Raw genomic sequence first — 12,829 nt, 5'->3', positions numbered from 1 at the left:
AAATCTTGGGCGCGTATCTGGCATGTCTTGTCTTAAGTTTTGATTTTTTTTTTCATCGCAACAGTATTTAATATAACAAAACAGGGAACGATGGGGATCGATCATCCTTCGCGTAATCTGAACAATCTTGATAGGAAGGTTTAAAACTTACCATAGAGACGACAGGTGGTGGCGGGTTCCCGTTTCTAAGGGCGCCCGTTTGTTGGTTCGCCGCGGGATTGAGATTGTCCTTGGTCTGCTGCATGGGATCTGCCTGGTGCAAAGATTGTTGCGTTTGTTGCTGGTGTTGTTGCTGCAAACCGCCAATACCACCCTGCGGACTGCCGAGACCAGCTGGTGCGCTATCAGGTGTGTTGACCTGCCGTGCGATTTTCCGGTAACTCTGCAACAAGCATTCGTCGCATTTATCGCACGTGTTTCGCAAATGTGTGAAATTCATAGAGAACTCTGTAATCTCGAAAAGCAATTATAATGTAGACTCTAGAGTACATTTGCACGGTAATACAAAAATCGAGAAAATCTGGTCCCAACATAATTTATTCTAAATTAGAGATCCGTTAATTCTACGTCGCAAGGACATTTTGATTAAAATATATAAGTTCGTGAATCGAATTTATGATTGACTTTGTGACTGAGACCGACACCATGAAAACGATACGTGTCGCGAAGGGTCGAGAAAGTTAGACTCGAATCGTAGGAAGAAAGGATGGTACTAAAGCCAGCTATACGGCAGTGGTGACCCTAATGCTAAAAATAACGACACGGCTTAAGTAGGCCGAGGCGGCTGAAACGGTTTCCATAGTTCAACAAGCATCGTCAACCAAGTCGATGATTAGACTGTCTCCCCCTACGAATATCTCCCTTCGCCAATTTGGCCAGCCGATTTTTCAAGGCCATTTTGCCGCCGAACGTCCCAAGTCGCCTTTGCATTTCGATGCGCACGCACACACACACACACACACATATATGGATATCTGTCAAATGTGTATTATATTATGCATCGATTTATAAATAGGCGGGACGTTGCCGAGTCAGACCCACGCTAAGCTCGCAAGGAGAGTTCCTTTCCTTCCCTTGCGGAGCATTTGTCACCCGCCGAGAGACGCTTGGATCAGCATTTCGAAATTTTTGTTCGTATGCAACGCTATAAAAACGAAAGATATCAATTCGCACTGTTCTTTCGCCTTTAGCAGAACGTCAGAAACCATCAGTGTCAATCCTAAAGACGTAATATATATAATCACGGTTATAAATTCTCTCACAAAAAGTCTCTCACGTTATAAATCCAGCGAGATCCATTTTTCGTAAAATTAAATAAAAGGGAAGAAAAGAAGGAGAAGAAAATGGAAAAGGCCCGCTTTTATTCCCCGTGCACGAGGGCCGACGCCACTTGAGATCCTCATTGAATACGTCTAAATGGGAATGATGGATTCTTTGAAACGTCAATCATCGATTAACAAAGTGTAAGACAAGACGACTGACCTTTTTCAGAAAGACACGATTCGAATTAGCCGGTACTCTCTCATACTTATTTTAGATCTTGTTGCGGTTCACCGTCTCGTACATAGATTAGGGCGAATAGCCAAATTATCCAGGATCATTCGTGCGTGGGGTTTTCAAGATTCGAAGGAAGAAAGAAGATTGATTTTGATCGATGTTAATAAATTGTAAACATTTATATTACATTTACAATACGTTGGGAAGTACAATAGAATATCGATCATCGCCAATGTTTCCACATGTTGGAGGCTCATCGATTGTAATATTTTCATTACAATGATAATCGAGTCGAGAGATTAGCGCAAATGTTGACAGATTTGGATTGCCAATTACTACGGAGCTCGTGTTTCAGAGCGAGAGCTCTGGAAATAATCGGGCATGAAGCCCTGTCAAACCACGTGGCTGCCGCGTGGCCATTGACCGACCGCCACCAACCGATTTCAACGTCAGCGTCGGCCATTCCACTCGTGGTGATTCACATTTTGTTGACTTAAACCAAATGAAAGTATAAGCGCATACGATACTCGCGCTTCTCCACTAAACATTCTGTACAACGCGACACAACTCTCAATATCATCTTACTTGGAAAATATTCAAGAGGGTACATTGACACAAAATATTAACATATGTCTCAGACATATAAGTAGGACTCGCACTAAAAATTTAAGCATATTGGATGTTCGAATAACTCGAAGTAAAAGAAAAAAAAAAAAATATATATATATATATATGAGCGTTCAAAAAGCGACCTGCGATGTCTGAAATTCAGATTTTGGATGATGAAGAAAATTGAGAACGCGGTATGCATTGAAAATAAAAAGTAGTTTTTCACGAGTACTCTCTTTTCTACACTAATTATAAGTAAAGTGCTTTCTATTTAATGAGACACAAGTGTCGTTCCGTCTTTGTCATACTCTTTGAATATCAAGCAAAATAGAATGACGAGTGTATCGGCTCGTTTCACTAAATGGAAAGTACTCTAATATTTTAGAAAATTTCAGGTTTAAATTATAATAAACTTCCGAATTTAAAACGAGTTCAAAAAGTTCGAACTTTTAATTCGAAAGATTCGCTATTTGACTAACTAATTTAATCTTGAGATTCGAATACCGTTCGTATTCAGTCACCTGACATTTCCGCACTAATATATATCATGGAATGACGCAAAGAATCGATTTCAGCTGATAAAGTAATAAAGAAGGAATAGTGTGCTGTACTTTTGGACAATAATAGATTTGAAAAGTTTCGAATTCTGGATGAGTTCCTACTTATTAAACTCTAATGAATTTTCTGTAAATAAATTGCGCCTCCGATAAGTTGGCGGATATTTTATTCTTTCCCGAGCGTCTCATACGAGCAGCTCCGCTCAATCGATCGCATTACTCGCAGGTCAACGCGTATATTTTTCTCCGTTATAGATCACCTTGATCACCGTCTGGTTTGCGCGCGCTCGCTACTAGCGCGCGCAGTGATGGAACAGCAAAAAGTTAATAAACGAGCGGAATTCGTGACGTTTCGTCGGACCGCCGATAGTGGTAGAGGACACGTCGTTTGACCTAAATTCCGTGATCACGATAGACGAATGCCGGCTTGCGTAACCGGTAGAGCGCAGTTCATGAAGTCGAGTTTCGCGCCCGGCGTTGGGTCCTTGACGCGCAAGGGCCCCCGTTTCGTAGATACCAGTCGCGACGCTGTCTTATGTAATCCTTATGAACGCAGCGATAGAATTATAATATACTGCGACTCATTCACGGAAAAAACAATTTTGCTGAAATACAGATCTGAAAATAATTATGCTGAATTTAAAAAATTATATGCGTACGTTTAACTTACTGAAAAAAAAAAATTAATATCAAACGAACAACTCATTGTTTTTATGGATAAGCAAGAGTATAAAGCAATTTTGAAAGAATTTGATTATCTTAAACAGATATAATTTACTTACATAGAGAAAATTCTGTTTCTTTCAAGATTTTGTATTTTTGCTTGTACGTGAAACAGTGAATTGTTTACTTGATATTAATGTTTTTTTGTGCTTGTCAGAAATGTTGCTTTGCAACAACCATTATCATGCTTGGGCCTCCTACATAATTATTTTAGTTATAATTAACTAAAAACTTTCAGTGTTATGACGATTTATGCAGGACTCGCGCATTAAAAAACTTCAACAGCCAACGTCTAAGCCTGAAGATTTTGAATAAAGTTTAAGATTTGGAGCAAACATAAAGGCTGAATCATAAAAGGCCGATTCGAAACTTACAGCTTTGTTTCGAACCTATTTGATTGCAATTTTTTAGATTTATATAACGCGTGAAATCGAATAAAAAAAAAAAGAACATGAACGATTGACATTACAATCACGTATACGAATAGCTCAGAAACTCGAGTTCTTTTCATGAATCATCCGGTTTCTTTTTCCACATCGTGGAGGAATCATATTGCGACACCACCGTGATCCACGGCACTATCGTTTGAGTCGAAGCTCTCCAAAAATATAAAATCGGACTGGCACATCGATAACGACGATATTCGTCGTATTTTGTGTTCCTATCTTTGTTGATTTTTCAATTTATTTGATAGGTATCGAAAATAGTCCAAAAAAAATTCATCGGGTTTTGCCGGCCGGCCGGGGAGAAGCGGGAACGCAGCAGCGAGTTGCTGGCGGAAGTGCGATCCGAACACGTGCCCATAATTGTACACCTTCGACGCTAAAAGGTGAATTAAAAAATAAAAATTTCATCGTACAATTAATGAAGGAGGGAAACAGAGAAGGAGAGAGAGAGACTCACTTCCTCACGACGATGTTCTTTGCGGGCCAATGGTTCGTGAAACACACTTGACCTCCTCCTTACTCTTCCTCTTCTAAAATCTTGTCTGGAAGCACTTGAAACTCGAATCGGATCACTCGCACTCGACTCCGTACGAGCCAAGTTACGTATGTATGTACATATGTCGTTCCCTACGTTTATTCTCCGCGCGCGCACCGTGACTCCTTTCCCCGATTTACCGGCAGGGACACTCACACATCAGAGAAGAGGTAACCTCGTGCCTAGAAACTGCTTCCAACCGAGGAAGAGAGGACTCGCGTCGCAAGTATACAAGCAAACCGCGCTGAAACTCGTTCGTTCGACTACCGATCGAATCGATCGCCCTCAGCACTCACGAGAGATCACTCTGGTCGCGGAGCGATCCGCCGAATAACTCCCATGAGACGCCTCTCCCTTTTCCTCCGGTACTCCCTCTCCGCCCGTCGTCCCTCTTGCTCGCCATCCCTTCTCCCCGCCACCTCTCTTTCTTGCCTCTTCCTCTTCCTCTCGCGCCTCTTCGCGCTCACCGACTGCGTTCCCACCTTTCTACGCTCCCTCTTCGTCTCTCTCTTTCTCTCCCCATTCGCGAGCACGAGCGCGCAATCGCGCGTGTGGGTGTGCGCGGTCGTGCCTCGTTGTTTCTCTCCCACGACTCGCCTCCCCTTATCTCCCCACTGGGGCCACCGCGTCGCGCGTTATCGCAGCGCGATATCGCAAATTCCTGCATCTCCTCGCGACGTGCCGATTTCTGCCATGGCGGTACGACCGGAAGTTGTTTGACCAAAGAAGATTTTACTCCCGGTATTTTTACGTGAGGTTTAGACGTCGATCGTAGTCATAGTAGTGTAAAAATAGTTGTGAGCGTATCCAATGCTTCAGGTAGAGAAAAAAAAGCAGTTGCCGTATCTCTTTCGCTCTTCGATTCACACAATTGTCTTTTCCTGCTCTAGCTCTGTCTTCCTCCGTCACCTTCTGTGTGATCCTCAGTTTCTCACGCTTTTACGCTCGGTCTATCTACGGTTTCGACACTCGCTTGCCGATATCTAACTTCTTTTATATCAGCAAGATAGAATATTTTCGTGTGCCGTCTGACACGGATTATCTCACGGCTCTCCAACGACACGCCAAAGAAGGATTAGAGCGAGTAAGATAAGGGGGATGGTCGGATTTGACTGTTTCATATTGTTTTCCTTATGGCTTAAGAGCGATTTGGAGCAAGTCGGATCCCTGACCGCAGTGTCAACCATTTCTTCCACTTCGACCTCCTCGAACGCGTAAACAGGCTTCTACCTCACCATCATTGAAGCAACGACACGGCCGTTGCTGTTTCTTCCATGTAGAACAGCTCGCGTCGCTCGGAAACGCTCGTGCACGCTCGTGTCGATTTTACATGACCCCCCGCTCTTCTTCGTGTCCTTCCATTCCCTCTCTTTCTGCGCTTTTGTTTTTCTCCGACTCTCTTAGTCTGGTGTTTTCAACTGTCTGGCGTTCCCAGCTAACTGGCGTATGCAACTGTTTCCAATGTGTCTTCTTCGATATTTAAAAAAGAGAAAATACAAAGAAAACCCCATCGACTTAACGATAGATTAGGATAGCTTTTGCATAGTTAGTCTTAGATACAGTATAGATTTATTTGACATAAAACCTTATTACATCGCCTAATCTCTCCCAGGTGAGATGCACTTCCATAAGTCCTCACAAGACTGGAAGATTAATTAGGACAGCTAACTCTACTCTAACTGTATGATATATTTTAATAATATATAATATTACGTATATATATTAAATATCATAAATATGGCAATTTTATGGAATTATTTACGAGTACAGGTAGATTAAACTCCATAATAGTGGTTCATAATCATAATAAGAATCATAATAAGAGGGAAAGAAATATCGGAGTATTATACGAGAAAAACACGCTTCAAATATCGGCGGGACGTCGTGTTTCAACAGTGAGGTCGAAAGAAAGAAGAAAGGAAAAAACACAACTTGTGTCGCGAAATTGCTATGGCTCTCCATAGGTAGACGATGGGAGCAATAGGGCCGATGTTGGTGTTGGTGTCGCCGCTGCCGCCACCGCCACCGCTACCGCCGCCGTTGACGGCGACGGCGACGGCGACGGCGACGACGACGACGACGACGACGACGTCGACAGGGAGGGGATGGTTCACCAGCACGTCATTGTAACTGGAGGTGGTTGACGCGACAGAGGGGGTAGAGCACGGCTCTGGTGGTGGGGCAAGAGAATACCTGCCGCCGTCAGGAGAAATGTTTATGTATCGCGGAAGGAACGAAGAGCTTTGCGCTCGCGCGAAGACATCAAGAGCGAATAAAGTCGGAAATATCGGAGTTAATGATACATCATAATTTTCTATGGAACTGATCGCAAAACGATCGTCCGAGCGCGCGTTCTCATACTTGAAACTTGGAACGATCAGGGTCACCGAATTAAGTTTAGGGTTTGATTTAGGGGTCGCTTAGGGAGGACGGATTCGCCCGTCCGGTGCCCTCCATGTAACTCGGAAAGGAAAAAAGACAGATGTTTCAATCGATTTCAATTGCTAGCTGATAATCGATACGACCGTAGAACTCATCATGCCTCCGCGGGCGTCGTTAAGAGGACCGAAAGACCGCGGCTAGAGAGATGCCCTAAAAGAGGTCACAAAAGGGCCGACGACGGCGTGGCAACGAGCTCAGCAACAAGTTGCAGGGACGTTAATAAATGAGTCCACGAAAGACCGCCTCACGGATCTACCCTTAAGCCTTCCTTAGCTCGCCAATCTGCGCCCGTCGAGAGACTCTCTTCTTACTATATTTGTGCAGCGGCACGCTGTCGCGCCTGTGTACCTTCTCTTCCCATTTTAGAATACCGCATCTCTATGCGTGCGCGTACGTATTACTTGCAATGCGACTTGCAAGTTCATTCAAGACAAGAAGAAGAGAGGAAAAAAATACGAAGCGTTGAAGGAGAAAAGGAAGTGAGAGGCGCGGTTTGTTCGAGACGGCTATACAAGTGCGGCCCTATCTCATTTTACCAGGGCGGTTATACAAGAATGTTGTGGTGCTATCTTATCCACGTGTTGACAGATTAGATAAGGAAAAGGCTCCGTGGGTTGTTGGGCCGATTTCCTCAGGCTGCTAAATGCCCAGTGAATAACGATAATTTGGAAAAGAAAGACAACAAGAAAGGAAACGGGAAATTATCGTTCGTTCTTGCCTCGCGGCGAGCGAAATCCGAGCGTAATCGAAGCGATGAGGAGCGTGTCGAGCGAGTCTCATATTATCAAGTCGTTTTGAGGCAGCGCCCAATTGAAATTTAATATCCTTGATACTGTATCGTCTGCGGAAAAAACGAAAAAGAAAAAAAAAATTAAAAATCCGATGATGAGGCGAAGTAAAGTTCCTCGCGCGCCGTCCGCCGTTTCGCCGCATGCGTGTCTCAAGTCCGCGCGGCGGCTTAAGGCACACAAGCGGATTTTAAACATGGCGGTGCAGTAACGCGGACAGGCGCAACGTGCGTCGATCAATACCACCTTGCTTAATATCAGTTCTGAAACTCCGTACAGCCGGTACCGAGAGATAGCCGGCCCGCGTCAGCGAGGTAGGGCTAAACACGTTACGGCGCGGCGTCTCTGGCAATTAAGAATATCGCGAATACATGGATCACCGGCCATCGATCCACCTCGACAGAATTAACAGTAACTTTCCCGGTTATTTCTGATGACGGCGTCGCGGCTCGCGCAATTACTCTTAATTTATCCTTGAATCTTTACGCTCCGCAGACGGTATCTAAGAATAAGCGAATGTAACACCAATTATTCCCACGATTTTAGTACGAGCCTTCAAAGTTGGGAGAGATCCATTTTAGAGGAATCTATTTAGTTATCAGTCGTACCACGTACCATTTACATTGTCAAGTTATGAATTGAATTATGACGGGAAAGGTAGAGTTAAATCGAGACGCATTACTCACCCTCGTGGCGCCCTTGCCTCGTCCCCTCCCGCGTTCTCGGAACGTCCCTTCACCAGTCTGCAGGTGGTACAGGTGCTGAAAACCAAAAAAGGGGAGCTGTTAAACGCGCGGGTGGATTACAATTTACGGTCGGCGGGATCGCCGTTTATCGCCGCATCGCGTTCGGCTATCGTAAAATCAAGGCAACCGTATCGCCTCAATTGACCTCGTTAAGTTCAATAGAACCGGTAATAAAAGTATAGCTTCCATGGCCGGAGCGTGTTAGATTAGATTCTGGACGCGCGGTGTATATAAAGTGTTTCGAACTATTCTAGGATGGAGAGACACATCCGAGTTGCATAGATCGTTGACCTAATCTGGCCACTTATCCTACGACGTTTTCGTATATCTCGATCTTTTTATCCTATTCGGCATAAATTATTTACATCGACAAGTGTTCTGCTTCTGTGAAAACTCTAATTTATTACATTACTCTTGTCCCGGACGGCACAAAATCTAAAATCTGATCATGAGACATCTTTAAGATGTGTAAAAAATGTTTTTAAAACTATTTTTGAAAATGTATTGTAACAATGTCTTTTAGTTTTTTTAAAGATGTCTTATAATCCAATTTTAGTTTTCATATTGTTGTCTAATGCGTCATGCTAATGACGCAATGAAAACACAATGCATACAAACGCGATATATTGGTCCATTTCATGCTACAAATGCTTCGAAGCGTTTGATTAACCAATCGAAAGATTTTTACAAAGAATTTTACAAATTGACCAATCAAAAAATACTTTCTAGCGTCAAGTGGACCGTAGCCATTGTTATTGTTATTTTGCGATTGTTATATGCATGTTATTGAAAAAAAAAACGTGAAGTTTTCAGATGTAAATTTAGACAGATGTAAATTTAGATGTATCTTCTGCATTTTCAACTTTGCGTATCTCATAAGATAATATATAGAAGACATTTTGAGTGTCGGTAACATTACTGTTTTATCTCTGAACTTTTCTTTAAATTGTAGTAGCTTAACAAAGTTTACAGAAAAAGACATAATATTTTTATGTTGTAATAAAAAATATGCAACTTTATTAAAAAAATATTATTTCTTCAAGAATGAAAATATAAAAATACGTTGCATGCAATGTGTGCAGAAAACTGCATTATCTTTAGAGAGTCATGCTTACCGACATACGATACGTTCGCTCAACAAAACGTATGGTAAGAATCTGTAGAAAATATATCATCTTTATCGACACGTATAAGAAAAATCAGGATTGCACTATAAATTTTAAGATTATATATCAACATAAATTTTTTTAGTATTATGTTGTGTTTACACGAATCTTTTTATATAAACAATAGAAGCAACATAAATTATTATAAAGTGGATAATACAATATAGAAAAAATTATTTAAGATGAAATCGTTAATATATCTGACTTTAGTATAGATAAAAAAAAAATATATATATATATATATAACATAAAAAATAAAAAAAGAACAGAATATAATTTTCAATATTTTTGATGCTTGAAACTTCTATAAACTATAGATTATTATTTAAATAGATGAAAACATAGTTTACGCAAGATACACGTAATGCAGATTATTTCTATTTTACGCGTAAATGCTTAACTCTGAGGAAAACAACCAAGGTTGTGACGTAAATTTCAAGATTATATCTACATGGATTATTTATGTATTGTTTGCATTATATTTACACGAATCTTTTTCATGTAAACAATACAAGCAACGTAAATGATTATAACTTGGATAATACAGTACAAAAAAAGTTAATCAAGTTATAAAATTGTCAAGATATTTGACTTTAGTATTGTAAATTGACTAAATATTGCAACTTTAGTAAAGTCACCCAACCTAGCCACCGTAAAAACAACTATCAAGAAAATGGAATTACGCATATTAATTGCACAATTAGATGATTAGCTAATAGTCTTCTAAATATCAAAAATAAAAATCGCGCGAGTTTATTTTTTCAAGTCTTTTCACAATAAATTATTTGTAAAATTGGGATTTAGATGATACCATCAAAAAGTGCACTTAAGTTGAAATACTGTAATCTCATTCATAATCATAAACTGTAGTTATTCTACGAGTAATTAAGATAAGTTTTAATAACATCATAAACAAAGTTAGAAAACTACTAGACCAAACATTCGGATAATAGCTGATGGGTTGTAAAAAAACTTTTTAACATTCAGACACCAAGCGCTTCAAATAACTTACGAATTCGGTGTCTGGTACATTTCTAATTAGCGAGAGAGCCGTAGAAACTTTCCCCTACGAGATGAATGTTCGCCCGCAGTTTATTTTAACAAAGCTAATTGAGTTTAAGTAAAATTGAAAAATATATTATTTTCCACAAAGGCTTCCGAAATCTAGAGAGCGCGACTACTGATTAGTATCTTAGATTAGTGCCGTGCTTATCATAGATTAACGCCATTGCTTTCTTTCTCACGTTTTTATCGATGCGCACTTTTAATCGTTGCCATTTTGCGGGGAGCAATAAAAACAGTTTATTAATATCCGACAATATCTGTTCCGCACTCAAAGAGTCCAGGCGCAATCCTGCCGTGCGATGAGGTCAAGATTGGTGTGCGCGGGCGAGGGCGACGAGTGAACATCGAGGTCCAAAGGCAGGCGCGGAAAACGTCCCCTTTCGCGGCACACGCACATACACACACGCGCGTGGGCGATTATGGTCTAATTCCTTTGTATGCGCATTCCTAGCAACCTGACTGCCTTACCTACCAACCTACCTGCCTCTTCGCGAGGCAACGAGGAAAAAATGCTCCGGTGCATCCAATAACCACACGCTCGAAAGGTAGGGGCGGCCCTCTCCGTAGAGGGATTCCACCCCTTCTCGCGCTTCTACGAGCGAAGAAAATCTATGTGTATATATCTGTGTTCCCTCTCGGGCCTTTTCTCCCACCCACGCAGCTTTCTCCTGCGCGGGAGGAAAAACGGAAGAGAGAGAGAGAGAGAGAGAGAGAGAGAGAGAGAGAGAGAGAGAGAGAGAGAGACGGGCAGGGTGAAAGAGAGGCAAGGCAAATGTCAATATCGACGATGCATCGTTGAGAGGGCGGGAATGAGGGCGTAATTAATCGTTGGAGCCAAGAAATCTCTTCCCTCTTTCTCTTCCTCGTTCGATCAATTCGCTGGCGTCTCTCGCGCGAAGCTTTCCTTTCGGCGCGTTATCTCTCGCGTTTCCACGCGTACGGAGAAAAATTCACGTTCTCCCGTTTATCCCCTTAGTCTTTCATTTGTCCCAGTAAATCACGCTGTTAACAGGAGTGCGTTTCGAATGCCTCCGTGGCTCGCAGTGTAAACAGCCCTTTAAGAAACAGCCCCTATAAGTTACGCTGCAGCGTGAAAGCGAAGAGGCAGCCTGCTGGCAGCCGGTGCTTATATTTATTTAAGTTTCAACGACATCCAGCATTTGCCCCCGGAGAAAATGTTAAACGCGCGCTGAACGGCTCGCTTCTCAGCGCGGCGTACATCTGCTGCGCGCATCTTCTCAAAATCACGAGAATCCCAATTTGCGGTAATTTAACGTAATAATGACCGGAAGAAGGAGCAACAATTCCGTGATACTTTCCTCTTCCCTCTTCCCCACCCCTCCCTTCTCACTCTCTGTCTCTCCTTGCCAAATGTCCGTGTGGTGTACAGAAATTCGACGGCGGCGCGCGACGGCGCGGAGGGACAATACGCTACGACGACGCGTAGTAGCGTACGTTTTCTCTTATCGGGAGCTGTGCATCTGCCAGTACGAGGAAACGTGTTTACGAAATATTTTAATTACCTTATCGTCAAATCGCCGCGCTCCGGCAGCTGCCGGTTCGAAACGCGTGCTTCTAATTGCCGAGCTAGATGGTAGAAGCCTTACAGCGCCTCACTCCTTTTTATTCGAACGAGGATGTATCACTCGATCGAAAGTGTCACGTACTCGCGCCGCGTTCATTCACGCGATCGCAGAAATATTTTATCGTAAGTCTTGTAAGGATCAACGGTTTTCCCTCGCATTCACGGCGCGACTTAAAATGGCGTCGTTGTCGCACGCGATCCTCTTATAAGACACTGTATAATCGGGCTATTTACTCAAATTTTCTAAAAGAGCTCCCTGAAAATTTTCCAGGAATTCTGTTCGCAATTCCGAGAGAAAGGGAATTTTTTAATTTTTTATTTCTGAAATAAGTAGCACACAAATCGGGAAAAATTGCTAAAAGAAAAATTACTTTCTGAAACTTTCGCATAAATTCTGGAGTCCAGCTCCGTAGGAAAAGAATGGCTCCACGGGGAAAGAATTATGTTCGAGCGATAATTAGGAAAAAAGAAAATGGCGGAGAGGGATTTTTTCATTGGGCGAGTTCGAACTGAAAGCGGCTGAACTTGCAATTAAGCATGATTGGTTATCCAAAGGTAAGAACCAAGAAACAGCATCTGTGAGTGGGGGCAATGTCTTGTAAACGCAGCCAAACTGAGTTGAGCACTGTTGAAACAACTCCAACCAATCAACAGTCGCGTCTATTGTACA

The 12,829-nt window shown here is 42.2% G+C and overlaps 2 protein-coding genes across 9 annotated transcripts in view; one reads left to right on the top strand and one right to left on the bottom strand.

Moving 5' to 3' along the window:
* Positions 1-12,829, top strand: part of LOC105201108 (steroid receptor RNA activator 1) — a 94,365-nt gene that overhangs the window by 41,007 nt on the left and 40,529 nt on the right. The window lies entirely within an intron of this gene.
* LOC105201110 (DNA N6-methyl adenine demethylase) overlaps positions 1-12,829 on the bottom strand; it is a 58,066-nt gene that overhangs the window by 15,538 nt on the left and 29,699 nt on the right. For 7 of the 8 annotated variants that reach the window (XM_011168996.3, XM_039457125.1, XM_026137923.2 and 4 more), the window contains exons 3-4: positions 8,284-8,358; positions 152-382 (exon numbers count right to left, since the gene is read on the bottom strand). In XM_011168996.3, the coding sequence (XP_011167298.3) occupies positions 152-382; positions 8,284-8,358 (306 nt within the window). Of the gene's footprint in view, positions 1-151; positions 383-4,289; positions 6,084-8,283; positions 8,359-12,829 lie in introns of those variants that run through there. The other variant, XM_026137924.2, reaches the window with a different exon arrangement.

The sequence above is a fragment of the Solenopsis invicta genome, chromosome 14 (genome assembly GCF_016802725.1).
Source record: "Solenopsis invicta isolate M01_SB chromosome 14, UNIL_Sinv_3.0, whole genome shotgun sequence".
Taxonomy (NCBI): Eukaryota; Metazoa; Arthropoda; class Insecta; order Hymenoptera; family Formicidae; genus Solenopsis; species Solenopsis invicta.
The sequence above is the reverse complement of the archived record's forward strand: the minus strand, read 5'-3'. Positions and strand labels throughout refer to the sequence as shown.